The 20,548-nt window shown below is 37.6% G+C and overlaps 1 protein-coding gene across 2 annotated transcripts in view; it reads right to left on the reverse strand.

Moving 5' to 3' along the window:
• Positions 1–251: 251 nt before the first annotated feature.
• Positions 252–20,548, reverse strand: part of prkn (parkin RBR E3 ubiquitin protein ligase) — a 158,523-nt gene continuing 138,226 nt past the window's right edge. For both annotated transcript variants that reach the window (XM_088934073.1, XM_088934074.1), the window contains 3 exons: positions 3,342–3,428; positions 1,184–1,301; positions 252–540 (listed from right to left, as the gene is read on the reverse strand). In XM_088934073.1, coding sequence (XP_088790199.1) covers positions 431–540; positions 1,184–1,301; positions 3,342–3,428 — 315 coding nt within the window. In that variant the 3' untranslated portion in view covers positions 252–430. The remainder of the gene's footprint in view (positions 541–1,183; positions 1,302–3,341; positions 3,429–20,548) is intronic.

Here is a 20,548-nt window from a genome sequence, read left to right on the forward strand (position 1 = left end):
GAAACCTGGTACATACAAACAACACCTAGGGAAACATTTTACTATGGAGATGACGGCAAACATTGAAGCATACTAACATATCAGTGTGCATCACAGCTCAACGTTGGGGTGTAAAATCATGTTGATAATACCTGATATTGTACCCTGTGGTGTGTATTGATGTTATCTATGGCAACTTGAATTTGCCAGTGTTTTTGTATTCAATACCCACTACAGTTTTCATTAAAAAACCAACAACCATTCAAATAGGCCAGTTAACTTCATTAGATTTCATTTTAAATTAAGTACATTTTCAATAAATGGAGATTGCAATTGTAAATCTACAATCATACAATCATATTGCAAACTACTGTACGTGAACAGTGTACTTCAGAGTTTGGAGGAGCTGCACCACTCCTGCAGATATTCCTGAGGCCTGGACGGCGTGTGTTCAGCCAAACCAGTGGTTGCCCATGCAGTCTCTGTTCCACTCCACCCCACACAGCCAGCACCACTCGAACCTGCACGCCGGCCTTGGACACGCCATGTGCATACAGCCTCCTGCAGGACAGCAACACACACACAGGACCCAGTGATTGGCTATATTATTACTGGTTTAGCAAAAAAAGTGCTGCCTATTCTCAGAGCTTTTATTCTTCCAATCGATAATGATAACAGATGTTAACGATAACAGCAATCGTTATTCACATCTCCGTGTTGCTTCGGCTTGAATTATCCATCCATTTTCCAACCGCTTTATCCAATACAAGGTCACAGGGGAGCCAGAGTCCATCCCAGCAAGCAGTGGTGAAAGGCAGGGTACAACCTGGACAGAATGCCAGGCCAACACAGTTCAGACCCTGACACACACATTCACACTCACACCAGGGCCAGTTTTTCCAGAAGCCAATTAACCTCCCAGCATGTCTTTGGACTGTGGGAGGAAACCCCCATGAACAAGGGGAGTTCATACAAACATCCAAACCCCATGCAGATAGCTCCCCAGAAATTTAGTCATAAATTAATATGCTAAGTTTTCTTGTTTATTGAAACAGTTGGTGACTTAAGCCACATTTGGAATAGTCTGGACACAATTCATATAAAGTATTAATCTTTCATCATTATTTTAACACTTACATTCCTGAAATACAGGGAAATTACTGAGAAGTTCCTAGAGTTGATGAGGTCGGGTGAGAACACGTACCATTCTTCTCCACAGGTACCTGACACTTGGGGCAGGGCTTGGTGGTCTTCTCGATGGTTTCCTGTGATGCCTGTTCCCACCTGGCCTGCCGTGCAGCCTCCTCATCAATGATGTAACCCTGCAGACAGCCAGAAAATCTCTGTGTGGAGCCGTAGAAGAAGCAGGTCTGTGGCTCTCTCCTGGGTCTGTGCTCTGTAATACTTTGTGCCTAAAGATGAAGTCTTTGCCTACCCATCTAATACTAAATCTGGGGTGTACTTCTTCTTCTCAGCTATAGTGGGAGCTGATTAACAGAGCAAGTGACCTGCTCCTGCTTGTTGCTAAACCAATCAGCTATCAGCATGTCCCAAAGATGAGTGGCTTCCCAGACAAAAAGGCACAAGGAAATGGAAATGAACAAGCAAGCTCCACACAAAACATCCCCCTCTCTGATCTCGAACCCAGGACCTTTAAGTTGTGAATTGGCACGGCTTACCATAATGCTTCCATATCATCATAAACCTTAGATTAACGTTATGTTGTTTTTCTCCTGTACTGCTTTTCATCAAGACAAAATTGTGTACAAAGTGCCATCCTGTGGTATATTTTGCAACTGCAGTCTTGACTCCTGAAAGTGTAACATGTGACAAGTATTACTTTCCTATTCCTAATTTATTCATAATTGTGTATTAAGTTTTCACAAAAGGTTATTTTTAAATGTCATCCTCTGTGAACACTCATGTTAAGATCTGATCAGGGTTGACATTTTAGCCCTGCTGCAAAAGGGATCCATAAAATCACAGAATCAGATTTAATAAATGTATAAAATATATGTGTTGGATATAAAGAGTGCAGGTACTGAAACACTGCAGGTACTCTTCCGTTTCTATTCTTACTTCAATACAACCATGTTTTAAGTTAAAAAGAAAAGCTGGAGTATGAGTTGGGGGATATTTTAGTACACCTGTAATTTGTAGGAAATCCTACGGAACCACAACTAAAATTTAAAGTAATATATAGTAATAAAAGTCATAATCACAAAAACAATTCAAACAGCTAACAATCTCAGGTTTCAACACTGCCTACAAACAGTTCAGTATATTTTCATAACAAGGAGACACTAGCTGAGTTCATACCCAGCTCTGCTAATTTAAAATCCCTTGCCGTCTCTTGAAGTATGTGCCAAACAACAAGAAACAGTGTTTGCAATTCCTTGGCTTTTTTTCCACAGGCAATATGTGCCTGTGAAATATGGGCACTGCACAGCCCAGGGACACTGAGCAACAGAGTGGCATCAGAGTTGTAATTCACATTACACAAACAACACTGTATTGAGCAGTAAAGAACACTTAATATGTCAGTCTGTTGAGAAGCTCCAAAAGGCCAGGAAAGGTTAGAGGCCTTTAATATCAGTTTTCCTTTCAGTGGTACGTTTAAATGAGGGTGAGGGTGAAGACACTTCACACTTTTACTGAATCACATTCCAAAACAGCTTTTACTGTATAATACACAAGTCTGGAGTTTTTGCTCTTCAGCAATGAACCACAAGGCATGATAACCCATTTATAGCTCTAGGCCTCTATTTCCAGGGGAATCCCTACAAGTCCTACTTTCCACTCTCCGAAACTACTGAAAACATCCCAGAGGTGCACAGCATATTATAGGATTATTACAAAACTCATGATTATGTGGCCTAGCCAGACAAAGTATACATGAGGACTTTTTATTGTTAACAGGAGACAAAGATTTTTTTTCTTGTTTTGCATTACAAAAAATTTAATTTCCCATGAAAATAAGAAATGTTATATTCAAGGTAAAAACGAATACCCAGATAAACATACAATACTCATGTGCTGTAGAATAACATCATAGAAAGGAATTACAGAATGAATCTAAATTGGTGTTTGCTCGCTCCAGATGTCAAGTCCCTGTAGAACTTTAGCAGGTGTAAGCTGATGATTCACCCACTCTGCCAGCAGTGCTCCCACTGTCCTTCATAGTCAGCCTCCACGTGGAAGAGGCAGCCAGTAGGGGAGGTTCAGGGAGCGTAGAGCAGTGTTTTACTCTGAGACCGAGAGAAAACTCCGAAAAGCACTGTAATAAAACGGCTGGGGGTTTTGAGGGGTGGGGGTCTGACTGACAGACATTGGAGATAGCAAAACACAAAAAGCTGTCCTACCTGCAGTGTAGAGTCTCTTTCTCTCAGCAGAGAGACCCTGCAGTCCCCATCATGGCATGCCTCCTTACAGTCGCGGCAGAAAACAAACTGGAGATGGAAGACAGACACACAAAAATGAACTCTAGCTTGGAGATGAGTTGACAAGCATGTACTGTAGAAAGCCTTAAATAAATACTGTCTTGGATATCAAACTAAAATTATTGAATGATTTAACCCTTTACTTTAGGGACTGTACAAGACACCTTTTAAATTCAGGACTATCAAACACTAAATTCTGCATTAAATTTGCATTGATGCTTTTATCTAGAAGAACAATATGACCTTTAAGATTAACATGCAATCAAACACTGTTAAAACTTAATAAGGCTGCAGGCAATAAAGAAAATATTAATAGTATTTGCAACACCTAAACTGTTACTCTCCAGTATACCACACAGAGGTTGTTAGTTTTGTAACCAGTGTTCCAAGTGGAACTGCTTTTGTGCTGTACCTCTCTACCTAAACTGCTGTGTAGTGGGGATGCTGGCACAAATTGGCAATACCCAGACGATACCCAGGTGGAGCTCTGCTCTACCGGATGAAGTGGGTCTCCTATATGTAAAACACGTTGGGATCCCTTGGGATTCAAAGTGCTGTAGAAATGCAAGCAATGCAAACTTGATATACACTGGTCCTTTCAGTGAGACCAGCTGTTCTTACCTTGGGAAGTCACTTGATGGCATCATGGCAGGTGACTAATTAAAGAGCATATGGTGACTGACAGGGTTTGCAAACTGATGAATTGTCACAGTCAATTACTGCTTAATTATCAGATTATTTCATTATTAAGTAGAGCATAAGTCTTCTTCAAAAACAAAAAGTATTATAGCAAGAGTTATCATTACAATTTTAAAAGAGAACTGCTGTGATTACAGCAAGAATGACTGACAGTTTCCAGCCACTCAAGTGGCAGCAAAGACATCTCTCAAAGTCTATGATTCAAATTTCCGTTGTGTTACAGTTCTGAAGGTTATATAACTAATAAGGATGCTGCCATTACTGCAGCTTAGTGAGAGCTTTGGTCAAATAATGTGCACTCAGTTCAATATGTCACACAATATTTCCAAAAATGTATTTGTAAATATCACAATTGTAATCACTGCTTTTAACCTGCATACATCAGGTATTAAAGTCATACACAGTTCTACTGCATATGTAAATTTTATTCTTCAAACAGGCTTTGCACCTTAAAGCAACTGAACTTAGCAACTGACACATGGAACCATTAGGAACATGTTGCTAAGATCAACGGGAGTGCACACAACATCCCATTGTAGCCTACAGTTCTCAGGCCAACCTCCATGATCACTGTGAATATTGCCTAGGACCTGAGTTTTCTGGACAGTAGTGGACAGCACTACTTCTTGTGACATTCATCCTGAATTCTAGAAATGCATCTAGAAGGTGAGTTTCTATGAATCATCAAATCCAGCTAGATCCATCTCTGAGCCCACAATAGGGCTTAGGACACCAACATCAACATGCCAGTGGCTCATCTGCTGTAATTCATCTTCTTCTTATCCATCGGCAATCTGCCTTGGACTTTTCATGGGCGCAAAAATCTACTTGATCATGGCCCTCTATCAAGGTCTGATTCAAAGGGAGGGGAACCTGCACGCTGATGTCTCATTCCTCTTCACCTGCCAGAAAGATGTCTACTTTCACATTACTGTCCAAGAGTGCCACAAGCAATAACTTCATTTTGCCTTGTAAGGAACAGTCTAGGAGTGGTATTTCCAATCCTACTGTTCCGGAGCCCCAGGCCAGAAGGTATTAAATCACCCAATTCAGGAGCAATTCAACTGTGGTAGTTGTGCAGGTAATTAAGTCATTAGCCATTAAGTCATTCAGCAATCTTCTAGAACAGACATCTATCCCTATGGTACTAAAAGCACAAGGAGTTTGCTTAACCTGATGGGCTTAATTGATCAGTAACTTACAAAGTGTTCCCAGCCTTTTGAAATAGGTGATTTAGGGTGACTGAAAGATTGGACATAAGGCTTATGATTGGGTATCTCCAAGACTGGGGGTAGTGACCCCTTGTATATAAGGCCTGTGTTCTTCCGTTCAGACTAACTTATGCCTTAGCTTAATTTGTGAAATAATTTCTTACTTCTCCACCTGATCTGCTGTGTAGTGAGAATGCTGCTCAGACTAGCTACAGAGCTTCACCCTGCTGGACCCATACTTTAGTGGTGGATGAAGTGGGACGCTTTCTACATACGTAAAACCCTGTCCCACGGATGAAAAGAGCTATACGAATGCATGGAGATATGATTAATCATACCCAGAGAACATCAAGGAGCCAACTCTCGATCTTCACTGGCTTAGCTCTGTCAAATCTTTGTTGCTTTGTTGCTTTGTTGTTGAACAGCTGCATAAGATCCCCGAATACTTAGGTACACTTGTAAAAGCTTCTGTAATGACTGCATTTCAGATTGAGAGAACAGTGACCTACTCTTATACTCTTGGTTTCCTGAGTGAGAAATCCCATCATTACTCTACAGGATCAATCATACAGATGACCTTTGGTCCTGAAAATGGAAATGATCTACTTGAATCACCCCAGTTTTATAGAAGATAACTGATGAAACAATGTGACACAGCTGACTGGACAGTTTTGACACACTTGCACAGGACTAGGGCAAGGACTAGGCCACTTCTCACACATGGAAACAGGTTTACAAGAATGACCCACCATTATTTAACCTTCTGTAACAAAATGTTAGAGCTATCTTTAATGGAGTTGCATTTATTTTTTATCTTGGCCACTTGACCTAAACAAGGTCATATTTATTTTTTATTACATGCAAACACTAAACCTACCTAAAAACCCTCCACTTACAGATGTTAGCAAGCAATTTTAGCAATACCCAGATGGTGCATAATACATCCCTCTGCATCCTATTAAATATTGTCATGAAATTTGTAGCTCTCTCTGTAAATTGTCTGATAAAAGAATTAAAGAAAAGTACCTATGTACCACACAAACCTATTTGAAAGACAACATCTACATCAGACAACAGCTGAGTTCAAGGAGAGGGAAAAAATCTATCACCTTAACTGAATGTCGAAATGACTTTAGAACTGTAGGACAGGAACACTTTATAAGCCTATCATTACAGCTTTATCCAGATGCCAATATACACAAGAAAATGAATGTCTTATTTCAGCAAAGCCTTGTTCCCTTAAGGATATGTTTTACTGTGAAATTATTTACAGCCCTTTCTCTTAACATCACCACACAAGCTAATTTACTAATCCCCTGAAACCAATCCCATTCCCTGCCTCTATTTTTTATTTTATTATAGTATCTTGCAGTCTCTTTCTTTCTACAATGGAATAATCCATTAGTCATACAAACTGCTTGAGTCAGTGCATTTTAGTTTAATTGGTTAAGCAGAACGTAGCATGAAAACAAAGCTGTTACAATGGGTCGATAAGCTAGAACTACTTGAACTCCCAGACAGGTTAATATCAGTAGCTTAAAAGGACGCATGGAAAAAATATTGATTCAAATGTTGGCTTCTGAATAATTGTTTTCATAAAGTGCACTGCTTATGCGGCTACGTAGGATCAGATGTACAAATTCATAAAGGATAAGAAGACCAAAGCAGATGAAGAAAGGGTGGAAAGGATACAGAGAAAGAGAGGTGTGAACTCATTTTTTTGGAATTGGTGGGTCTGTTAGTGCAGACACCTCTCACTGGTTCATTGTTAAGGTTAATATTGTTAAGTTGTAATTATGACCCAAAAACATTGCTTAATTACACTGACCAAATTTACAGCACAGTAGAATGCTGGCAAGCATATGTTTTTTAGAATATGGCTCTTAGAATTTTTATCTAAAAAAGTTAAACAAGTCTGCAACGTTTGAAGGACTTTATTGGCTATTTTGTTTTTGCAAAAAGTAGTTTCCTTCATACAAGTGTTTCTGTAAACTTCATCATCCTTAATGAGACTTTTAATACAGGCTTTTCTGAAGTTTTAGAAAGACATTTCTTGTCAAGACAAGCAAACACTCTTGCAGTTAGGGCAATTTCCAATTGTACATCTATCCAGAATACAATTGCTTGTATTGATCCAAAGAAGAAAGCTATTTTTACAAAAAAAAAAACTTTACTAGGACTTGTAGCTGAAAAATAGGTTCCAGATAAATTGAATCACCATGTTTGATCATCAAAAATGATTTTCATTTCTGTGGTATCACAGATGTGGCAATAGCTATTGAAAGAGTACAGGGGCTTTATAAGACAAGCTATTATGTTCTATTCAGTGTCAGCTGAATTAAAAAAGTCCACTGCCAGAATACTCAATTAAAAAGGCTGTTCTTGTTACCACCACTCTGTACTCACAAGAGAACGTGCTCTCTGATTACTACTGTGATCACCCACCACCGTTTGAAGAGGGAAACCATTTTTCATTAAACAACACCAGTGGCATTACTAAGGCAGTAAACAGAAAAGGTCAGTGAGTTTTCTATGTGCAATAAAATATCAAAAATCAAGTGTAATCATAAATTCCAGCATTTTGGGTCACTCCTGGAGGGACACGGGCAATGAAAAACCAGACAGGTGTCTGTGCACGAACAAGACAGTCATTCTGACAAACTACAGAAGTACAGTACAGACGAATCTGTTATAACATCTGTTCCACTATATTTAAGTCCCATCACTCATTTAAGGTATGAATGCAGGTTATTCATATTGTTCTAATATTTATATTGAGAGAATGATATGACCCATATGCTGTACTTAAAAAAAAACCCTTAAATTCACACCTTCCATGGTAAAATACAGAGTGTGTTTGTCTTTACACCACTGTGTTTTCTTAATATACTCTCAGTGGGCTGAAATAAATAGAATTTGTCAGTGTATGTTCCTAAAATGTAAATGCTCCCCTGGGCAAAGATTTAAGAAGCACTAGAGATATTAAACAGTGGCAATCAATGTCAGCAGCTGAATAAAAACCAGTGAAAAAGGACGCCCATTGGAAAAGCTTTTTAACACTTCATTATTTTATCCTAAATGCACTGCTCTGTGCTTCATGCTGCATTTCTCCAGCCATACTTGTTGTTGCATTCAATTAAGGCAAACCATTCTTGCCAAGAAGAAAGCTTGCTGAAAATTGACAAGAATACCCCTTCTGCTTTTTTGAGCATTTTTTAAAATGTCTTATCAGACAAGCCAAACAAACTAAGTGCATCTGTCCTTTGAGTGGTACCCAGGGAAACTGCCAACAGTTTCATCTGTACTTGAATGTCATTCTTCTTATTCACCTTATTGGTTAAGAGACCACTTTATGTAGACATATGAAAAATATAATGAAAAATGCTTCCTGTTATTGTGTCATTTTGGCAGATGTATCCAGAAAGCACACTCATCATGGCAAATAAATGGTAGATACTTCTGTTTATAGACATATCTTGTTACTTTGGAACATTAAAGGGATTTCTGCCAGTTCCTTTCAGCTGAAATTCATAACATAGCCAATTATTCGTCATCTTTATAGACTATAATATTGCAGCGCCAGTACAGATGGCGTATTTAACCGGAACTAGAAATATGCTTTCAAAAATATGACTTGAAGTTTTTTCTTACTACCAGTGCTGTAGTCATATACAGACTAGCATGTACCAGTAACAGTAATTTATACTGAGAACATTGACCTTTAGACAGTTCTTGAATTTACCCTTTCCAGATTAATTTGATGATGTTCATATAAGGATGCTATAATGCCCAGGGAAGAGGCTGCATCTATTCTTTCTATTCCAGCAGAAGTAGTTCTGGGTCTATGGTACCATCACACTCCATACTGAGTGTCCCAAAGTGCAGAATGTTCTGTTGGCACAGTAAAACATGGACTTTTTGCCTGACTCCAATGCAGCCATTATACTAGATATCAGGCTGTAATACAGAATCTCACTGATTCAGTAATGTCATAACCTCTAGTATTAATAATATTCATACTGATAAGGCAGTTCACTAGATGTATAACCCAGTGGTTCTCAGTCCTGGAACACTCTGTGTACTATCAACTATAGGTTTAGACTGCTCAATGGGTTTGACTTTGTTCTGTTCTGCACTCAGCCATTGGTTTCAGAAATACCCTAGTAAAAGTGCACCATTTCCAACAACCTGCTGATGCAACAATGTGTTGATGAAAAATTTGCTCCCTTATTTCTGGCTAAACAATAAATAATAGGTGATCATCTGCTAATCAATGGACACAGATGGGAAAGATGCAGTATTAGACAACCCCAGACTGAGTCAGTCATTTCCTTGTTCCTTGTTCTTGTTCCAACTGGTTCTACGTCAGCTCGCACACCTGAATGAGGACAGTTCTCATTAATTAACACAGGCTTTATACCAATTATAAATCTCACTCAGCTTTTTAAGAGCTGAAAGCATATTAAAGAAATACCTCAAATAGAACATTGAAATAAATTAGTTTTTGATTAATAAATCTTGTTGGAGCCAAAACTAGTAGACAGAGAGTTAGCAGAGGACCAGGACAGATATCCATCGGTACAATCCATCAGCTCTGGAGAGCATTCTGCAGTACTTCATTTTGCCTCATGCCTTAGTCTTTCTGTAGGCCTCAGATAGACCACTGACTCTGGACACCAGAGAGTTAAACCACATCAACATGAGCTTCCAGACTGTACAAGTGTACATCACATTTCCACCACACAATAAAGCCCTGCTGGAGGTCTTTAAAGGCTGTCTTCAAATCAGAAAGAAAAACAAAAACTGCAGTTGCGTAAACTGCAAGAAAAAATCTATAATAATTTCCACTGTCTTTGATTATGAAGATATCAGTGGTGCGCGCACTGTTGCAGACTGTATTTTCCAAGAGAAGGCTCCAAGTGAAATAAAATGACAATTATATGTATTATTTTTTTCCGCCCTGGTTGTTAAAAACCAGCTGGAGAAAACTGGTTTCGTTCCTCCTGCGGCGCATCCCGTACGTTTCTTTTTGTGTGCTAAGTGAATTGCAAGAAATGAAACAGCTCCCTCCATTCTGCCGCGGGTCCGCCCACCAATCAGGGGACAAAAGTCGTGAGCGAGACAAGAAGAGCCAGCACAAAGGGAAGCAGCACGCAGGCTGAGGAGCAGCAGCGGGGACCGAGAAATGAAAGGTGACCTGGGAAGCAAGATCAATAAGGCAGAGATGACAAAGAACCTAAAAATCACGTTTTAAATGAAGGAAATCTCGCAAAAGGCAGGAGGGAGAAAATTCAAGTTTCAAATACCTTGGGAAATGAAAATTAAAGGCAGCCGAGGCTAAGCAGGTCCACAGTGAAAAGGCCTGGAGTCTCATGGGTCTGAAAGATGTCATACGGATAACAGGTGGCCTAAAAATGGACAGCTGGCTGCCACAGAGCTGAGACGGTCTGCAGATCAGGCATGAAATGGTTAGGCAGGTGACGAAGAGAAAGAAACTGCTGAGGTTCTTCTTCATGTTTACAGTCCTGGCGCATACAGTATACATTGGGAGAGGCCTGAAGCTAATCCTGAATACTATGGGCAAAAAAACCTCAACGCAGAACAGCAATTAGTACACTCATCATATACATTCTAGACAGCCCCTGATACAAAACACAGGGTAGCTTGGATACATACTGGAGATCATCCAAAATATAATACCAAGCGCCAAAAAGAAAAGACTCAAACATCTGTCTGCATCTCACACAGCCTGGTGTAAAATTCATTCAGAAGGCTGATATTGTTTCAGTGATCTTGCTTCAGCAAATTCTCACTTTCAACATTAGTACTGAAAACACAAATCATTTTCTCCCTAAGGTCAAAAATCTCAAGTGGTCAGATTAATGCAGGAGATAGCCAAGAATCAAAAGAACATACAAACTGAACCCAGAAGTGGTAAACTAGGACATCTTTCAAACAGATTTCACACATTCCACTACATGTAGGGGATTATCTTGTCTTCTACCCTTTACTTGTTTATTTGCCTCACTCAGGAAGTGAGAGTATTCTGATGCAGGCATTGAAGCCATTGAGCAGTGAACAGATTGCTCTCTCCCAGGTGAGCTAGAAATGGACTTTCATTCTGTCTCAGGCCTTTAAAGAGGTGTGTTTAACTTCACTGATGTCTAAAATGTTTTTTTCTTTACAAGCAAGAAAATAGCAGAGGAGGATTCCATTGACAAAATCTGTGAAGGCAATTATTTTGCCTTTGCAATTTTTCTGTGCCTGTCTGCACGGATCTCTGGAGACTGCTCAGGTGTGAATTAGCCTGAGGTTCCCTTGCAAGAAAATATTGCCATCCTCGATTTTCTTTCAGGTCAAGGTGGCAGCTCATAGCCAGTCATCGGCAGTAAGAAGGTTTCATTTATCTTATCATTTTGATAAATGTGGTTCTCCCTGACAAAAAAATAACCTCATTTGTTGCTGTAATATTTAGTCAGTAAATCTCAGCTTTACCATATATGCCCTAACTTTTCATTTAACAACATTAGACATTTTAGGATTCAGTGGTTCTACAATTTCTGTAAAATCATTTTGAAGTTTAACAGATTCACATTGAAGAAATTGCATGAAACCTTATAAAACTATAGGGTGTGTACTTTTCTTTCTACTAAGTTGAGGAATTTTTACCTGAAGAATTTTACCTGAAACATCCTTTAACAAAGCTCTCTTCTTATTCAGTCCTGAATTTTACTGGTATTGATATACAGTACCCTTGTGATGCTGGTTTTGTAATGGCCTCTCTAAATTTTGTATTGAACATTTAAACCCCCCTTTTTAAAAACACGTGTCTTATATATTCTCATAGTTTCTTTTTGTTTCTATTTTTATGTAAAGCTCTTTGAAATGTGTTTACATAAATTTTATACATGAATGGCACTGTATAAAATACATGTTGTTTTCTTACTTCTCTAGCTCGATCTACTTCTTTTGTAACTCTTGGATGAATACCCAATCTTCTTTTTTTTTTCTGGCACCAGGATCTTAATTCCATTTTACAGTGATGGAAGTGCTAGAGATTCAGGACTGTGTCTTTGACACTCCATTTTCCATGCTGTGGATGTGTAATAGGAAGCACTCATGTAATTCATGAGTCAATTGTATGCTTTGAGAAGGTATAGGCCAGCCTGTATTATACATTAATCTTTTAATAGCTCCTGTAATACCAATCTAAAAACAATGACTCTAAGTCAGGGAAGCTGACGTTCTTCAAGTTAAGTAACAGACCTGCTGATTGCTTTCTAATTGATACAATCAAAAAAGCTACTGCACAGCTATATGGATTTCATTCCCAGTAAACACCCTGAAAGAATTGTAACTATTATGGCAAATTAGATTATTCTATTGCACATCCCAATTATTAAATCACATCTGTATGTTTCAAATATGTTATTTTTTTAAATAATTGTGCAGCCTAGCTACAGCGAATTGCTGATTCTAAGGCAGCTTGACACTTTTTGCAGTATGGCAAATTTAACCAACCAAGCTGCAAATAAAGATGAGAGTCACTCAAGTATATAAATCAGCAAAAAGTAACTTATCTGACATAAGCAAGGTTGCAGTGTGTTTCTTCTTTGTAATACTGGTAGTGTTTTCTTGACACTGCATCAGAAAATAGGAAATGGATTTTGAACACGGTATTCCTGAAATCAAATGTTTTTTTTATGTGACCCGATTTTATAATCTGAAGTTAGGATGATTCTAATTTTTTTTTCTTTTGCTTCACAGAAATTTTTCTGCTTTTTTGTCTCAATGAAAAACAATGAAAGTCACAGTTATTTTGAGCTGAACATCATATTAATATGGATGTCTGCTGTACTGATGTATCTTTTGTTTAGTAAATTATCATAAGAGCATATCAATATATGTTGTGAAAGAGAAGAGGTCATGTAGAGCAGTAAATAGATTTGTAAATCTTACCGAACCTTTCCTTGAAGAAAATCAGGTTTAATAACACGGCACAATAGCTTGTTTCAGACTTCCACAACCTTTTTATGTGCTTCTTGTTGTTAGGCTTAAATGCACCTCTCTTCATTTTTTACTTATTTAGAATATGTGCTTCATTACTTCAGGTTTTACTGAAAGAGGTCTTGCTTTTGTATTGTACTGTATAATTTTAATAACACAGCCCTTGATTTAAATTATATACTTTTTATTTTCCAATATTTTTGTGTGCTTTTGCTGCTTGTGATTGAAAGGAATTCCATTTTGAGCCTCATTTAAAACTTTTGCTAAAAAACCTCCCATTTTGTAGCTCAGTTCTTAGCCAAGAGAACTGAAAAAACATCTATAAATGAGAGCAAGCTTCATATAATTTTTATTGAAAATGCACTTGAAAGTGCAGTATAATTATCAGTCAGATAGGGTTGGTGACTATAAAAGTTTAAAACTTGTGCTCTAACAAACTATTCCATTTGATTTCCCAGAAGCAGACAGTTTTTTAAAGAAGTCTGCAGTACTTCCTTCCTTCATTATTCAATGTTTCTCTGTTATCTTCTGCTTTAATTTCATGCATTTTCTATTTGTAATAAAAATGTAAGGAGTAGAGAACAATACACTATCATGTGATACTAGGTATTTAATATTTCCAATATTATGTAAGAAGGCAGTGGGTATTGACAAGAGAGCAGTGCTCATTTTAACCACATTCCCCAGAAAATAGTAGGGAATGACCTGCCATCATTCTGCAACAATCTGGAAACGTTTCCTGTTGGTCTTCAGCCTCTGCTCTCTTGGAAAAGAGTGGAGTCTGAAAATTGCTTTGTATTTAGAATTAATGCATTGTATACAAATAAAAAGCTCATCTTTACACTTTATGGATGTAATTGTTTACCTGATTTCATGAGATACACATATTAAAAGATGATAGCTATGGCACACAGTCATCAGATGTATCTCCTGTGGTGAAGGACACTGGTAAAGGATGTGGTCTTGGGAGGAGAGGCAAATGGCCAACAGGAAGCCTCTCCTTGTTGGTTTTTAATTGTCACTTGACCAACTGTCTTCTACCAATTGGTCAGGTTACTGAGGATGACAGGTCCTTCTGGGAAATTTGGTTCACACAGGAACTGCCATCTTATCTCCACCTAGCGCACACCTACAATTAATATAAGACAGGTTACAAAAAGGTGTGAGTGCCTATTAGAGACAGGTTTAGCAGGAAATAAAGCTGTCTGAAACACACTGTCCACATTTTGTCCATGGATCCATAATGACCTGGGGTGGGGTTTTTCCATGGTTTGAATAACGACAGCTCTGGTGTGGGGAGTTGTGACAGAAGGATGTATGCATCTTGTTGTAAATGTGCTGTGGATACAGGGGCTGGTGATGGGGGGAAATGGTTCAGTGAGATTTTCCATTAAAGTGGAGAAACGTGGCTTGCCCTGTGGCATCACCTCTGATGGCTTGTTCGACCAGCTGCTGCTTTGACGCCCCACCGAGGAACAAATTGCTTTCCTGGCAGGGCTTCTGGACACTCCGTCATTAATAGATATGGATCTCAGCATGCCAAGCCAACTGAGAAGGCAATTTAATATGAGCAACACTGTCATCTCAATTCAGGTCAATAACCAAGATTGCCTACTGGGTGTTTCGACAGACTCCTCAAGTTCAGAATGTAAGATATTCTTTGCTATCTTCAGGCTTTTAAAAAAAAGAAATCAAAAAGCAGAATGGTTAAACCATACTAGTAAAGAACAGAAAGTAAGATAAACTAAACCTAGGCTTAGCTGAAAGGCTTCAATTTTACACGACAATGTCCTCAGCATCATGTCACCTGTCCTCAACTTGCTATACAGTATTCCAGGTTTTATCATATCCAAATAAACAGTCCCCAGCATCACTAGGTGGCAAACTCCTTCCATGTTATCTCTGAGAGAGACCGGATTAGCATTCTAAGCCTTCAAAGGAATGTTAATGTTTTCTCACTGAAGTCCCTTTCTCTTTGGGGATTAGGAAGCAAATTTTTATTTTTAGCTCAAATGCTGTCTTTGAAGCACAACAGTGAAATTTGCATTATCAAAGCTTTGTAATTTTAAGTCAGTATGTTTCTATGCTCACTACGCAGCAATATTTAATGGGGTGGGGTCACTCACGATCTGTTGCCCGAATTTCTTTGTTGTGAAACTCTGGGATGTGTCTGTACTGATGAAATGCAATGATTTGCAAAATTGAATAAAAGCAGTTCTGACAAATCGCACAGTTTTATTCTGCTGCAAATCCCTCCAGTCTACATCCCTACAGTAGATTACAGGACAGTACAATCTTTAAAACACACATCTATACTGTATAAGATCTAGCAATGCACTCCCTTCTTAAAATGGGCAAGTTATAACTTTACTACCCACATCCTATGTTTAAAGAGTTAATTATGAAAAGAGGTAGAATGCCTTTCTGGACCAAATATTTTAGCTCTAGCTAATATTTCAGTTAAAAGTGGCAAATCTATATTTTTCTTTCTGCACATTCCTCATTTTCAACTGAACTGAACCACACTTATTAATCATAGCTCTTCCCATGCATCACATGTGGACTAACTAAACATTCACCTTTGCCCCAGTATCACTTCTGAATTATTATACCCACGAAACATGCTGTGACACATCACATCAGTGAGTCAGCACTGATCATAATGTGAGTGAAGAGAGTAAGGTGATGGTAGAGAAGAGGTTAGAAAGAGACAAACAGACCTGTTTTCCTTCAATTTCACTATCCAACAAGCCAGAACTGATTCTTTTACAGCTCCCAGGGAGCAGAATGCTAAAGCTGCAGTATTCTGAGAACATGCTCTTTCTTAAGATATCTAACAATGTCAGATTTGCATTCCTGGTGATTGTGAACAAGGCAACTCCTTAAAGCCTTTAAGTTACTAAATATGTCAAATACAATCTACTGTATCTTAAGAAGCCAAAATATTAAAACAGATAAATAATGAAATGCACAAAGAGGACAAGAACTAAAGTTCGATACATTTACCACAAAGAAGGCTTAGATGTTTTATAGCATGAGTAGGTTAATTTTTACAAGAAATTCCTTGATTTTTTTTCCACTTTTAAGCTCATACAAATTCTTCAGCAAATGGTGCATGGAATAAAGAATTAATAATTGCAATAATAAAGGTATATGTATTACATCTTGCTCACGTAATGTGAGTACCACACTGAATGGAATTTTAATGTCATAATGCAGGAAAGGTCATTAATCTTAGGTGGTTGTCTCTATTTAATAAATTACTGGCTTGAAAACAGTCAGTATTAGAGATGCTAACATGATGTGCTGTGTTACAATCAAGAAATGTTTTGAGACTTAGACTGTAAAACAGCTTTGTGTTGCTTCTTGATTTCTATTTTCATGTTTAAAAGCTATTTTTCTAAGCAGAAAATATGGTGAAGACTCCACTTTCTTGTAGACACCTTGATAGATTCGGACTTCTTCTGCTCCTCAATTACGCATGTTAGCAAATGTGTGGAAAGTAGAATTAGACCTGTCTGAAGAGCAGCTTTAGAACTTCGATCCCATTCACATTTGACACCCACAGGGGCAAAAATAATCTGTCATGTGGAAAGACTGCAGTACTTATCAGGATTGTTGCAAGAAGGCGCTTAGTTAGAAAAGCATCCCTAGATATAATCCTTTTAGATGCAATCCGGTCAACTGCACACTTTCAGATAAAACACGTTTTACTTAGAAATGCAAACTGCTCCCGCAAGAAGATATTAAGCTGGAGTGAGGGTCATGAGGCAATAATCTATATAGAAGTATTCTGGTAAAAACACAAGAAAGTGCTAATTAAGAGAATTTCCATTGAAATATTTTTTGTAACAACAGGAGATACAATGTTCTTTAAACTTTTGACTTGGAATTCCGTCAAGACAAAGGTGTATTCAGAAAACTGGATGCACTTCAGCAATTTCACTTTCACAACATATTTATCAATATACTGACAATTCAATTTAGTCAAAACAAAGGTTGTATGATTATTCCACAGAGCACAGTTTTACCATTTAAGTTCTAATGGCCTTTCTCAACTGAAATAGTGAGAAATATCCTACAAAAGCAACAGAAAATTGGAACAATCAATTTTGTATTTTTTTTCTTGGTTACAGAACTTTGGTAACAATACTCTCAAGATGAATGACGTGATGGATTCTCTATTTATTGCCATGTGCTCTGTTCAAAATTGAATGTTTTTTTCAGGTTTGTTTAATTCTGAAGGTGGTGAGCTATCTGCTGACAGCAGGTGTAGCTGGCCATATATCAGACCTCTCTCCTGGAACATAAAAGGCAGCATTTTTATATGAAGCACAGCCGAAAGGAATGATGTATCCGCCATACCTCCATTGATTTTACTGTGTGTGTCTATCAGCAGTATGAGGAGAGTCTGAATCACTGGCAAAGGAAAAGGCCACAATATTGACTTACAACAGAACGATGCCTCCTGAAGTGTTGTAAGATGTCACTGACATGGCATCCTGTTTATTCTCTGGCCTTTACCATAATTAAATTCTTCAGTATTAATAACCATCACATCTTCTCACTGTTTCCATTATAATATTATTTAGTACTTTTCACCATTTCAGACAAGTTGTAGGTAATTTGGCTGTTGACAGCTCCTTCCTCCATTTTTATTGCAAGGCTGAACAGAAATCCTGAGCTCCCCTTTCCTGCCTCATTAAGTTTAAAGGCAATCATCTGACTCCATCCATTTTGCTTGTTTTTAATGGCCAACTCTACTTTTGAACCAATACTGTCTAATTCCCTTACTCTTTTAAAAAGAATATCAGTTTACTGTCAAATGAGCAAGGTGGGTTAATTCCCTCACTCAGCTTGTCATTTTTTATGATCTTCTATATCACATACAGTACTGCAATGAAGCTAAACATTCAATTGGCTGAGTGCAGTATCTAAAGTATAACTTGTGTCTTTTGCAGGATTTGGAAATACTTGTGGAGACAACATCCATTTTAAAATGAAATACCTTTATGTTTTACTGTTGATTCATATATGCAAACTGTTTTCAAATCAAACAAGACAAAAGAGGGTTGAAGTATTAAATGGCAAATGTGTTAAAGTGGGTAAAAAGCATTACTGTTGTGTTTTATTTTACAACATTTAAGGAACATGACTTCAAAATGAACGATGAGCTGGTCAAAATAAAAAGATTCAAATCATATTTGCTATTGTAAAAGCACTTAGCTCCATAATAACGCCACTGAATCAAATTCATTGAATCAATTCAAACTGAAGCCTACATTGTCCTTTTGTTTGTTTGGTTATGAACTATATCCAATATTGTACAGTATGTACTGCAGATACATACTTTAACCCCCCGTTACAAGGCTGATTTTTCTAACATCAAATTTGTATGTGTTGTAAAGTAGTTTTCATGGTTGCTGTGGTGCTAATATTATCTGTCCCTTACAAAGCCAAGGTTGTATTAGTGACGTGAAATCTAACCCAAAAAAAAGTAATAGGAAAAACAGCATTAAACACTAATTGTGGCTCATCCCCTTACTTCATGAATTACCATCCTACTTTACATTTCAGATTCCTTATGACTTTCTAGTCGTAATTAGCTGATTTTACATCTGTTAATTCCACCAGAATTCATGAATAAATTAGCCTACCCTGGTGGAATAATTATTGCTAATTGACAGCACACTGAGAGCTATTGGAGGAAGAGCACTCCCCTCAGACTCTGCTGGGCTCTGAGGTGTTTTAGCCTGTTTTAGAGGATACAGAGCAGTGAATGGACTGGTAAATGCAGACATTCAGAGCCCCTGTTCAGAAGTGCAAATGATTTTGTTTAGTATTATTATGGGTATTACGTTCTGAAAACAAAAGAGGAAATGACAACTGTAATAATAAAAATGAAAGTAGAACAAGATGCTTATATGCATCATAGATGCTTAGATGTATTATATGTAAAAATGCTACAAATGTGTAGAGAATACAGAAAAAATCATAGACATCTATAATGGTACATTAGAAATTAATTTAGAATGTTAGATATCCAATTATTTAGTATGAGTATTGGGTGATTACAATATTATTCTCATAATATATACTCAATAATTTTCAGAGTACAATTACATATTAATTTGTTGTTATTAATGTATACCATTTGTATTGCTTTTGATTGACTTGCTGTATACTACAATTTTAAAGCCACGATTTATCTTAGTATTACAGTCATTTCTGCACCTTATATTGTTTTTTGGAGAGCACAATGATTAATTCACACATCAACTGACTAGTTGTTTTTTATAATTCTCTATTTTTCTACTATTTTTGACAGTTTGACAGTTGTTTTGACAATACGCTCCTTTTTTATAAAGTCATCAGTTAAACAAACAAACGAAACAATAATACCATGAAAGTGTTCAATAATAATTCTACCTGCTGTAGATCTCCAACTTCAGAAGAAAGATGTATTATTTCTTAGCACTCTGGGGTCAGAGAGTTAAGTGAGGATATGTTGAAATGCCCACGGGCTGTATCCATTGACTGGAGTCAGCGGGTTAGTCTGACACAGAAGTACCCACTGACACAAACGCTGACAAGTTAGATAACGCTGCTAAGTAGTCTCTTGCTACTGCACCACTGGCATTGTGCCTGTGACATCAAGGGAAAAATGTTCCTTGACAATGTTCAGTATAGTTACATTGGGCCATGTGTTGGCATGATAAGAAGGCCTCCTGTTAAGCATGGCACACAAGATACCTGTTTGCATTATTATCAAGAGAAAAGTATACATCTCTTCATTTGTAAACATATTATTGATGGTAACATTCCAGATTTATATACAGTACATAGATTTTATAAACATGAATGTTTTTATAAAGTCTGAAGATTTTGTCATTTTTAGTAGGAGAATTATGTATCTCTAACACAGTGGTCAGCAACCTTATGTTGTGTGTTACACTGGTAGAATGCATTAGAATCCATTTTTGCCAGGCTAAGAGGGGTTTGGAGAATGGTCATAAAGATTTCATTATGTTTTCATACACACAATGAATGAAATATGCTGTATAAACAGCAGTCTTTTCAGTGATTAGCTGTAGCACTTCATTCACCGAACAGACACACAAATTGCAAACGGACAACTAAATTACAGCACTTAAAATTAACAGAATATTAATATCCATAAACAAGAGGGCAGAAATGTATTGTAATGTGTAA

Source organism: Atractosteus spatula, chromosome 15, assembly GCF_055471065.1.
Source record: "Atractosteus spatula isolate fAtrSpa1 chromosome 15, fAtrSpa1.hap1, whole genome shotgun sequence".
NCBI lineage: Eukaryota > Metazoa > Chordata > Actinopteri > Semionotiformes > Lepisosteidae > Atractosteus > Atractosteus spatula.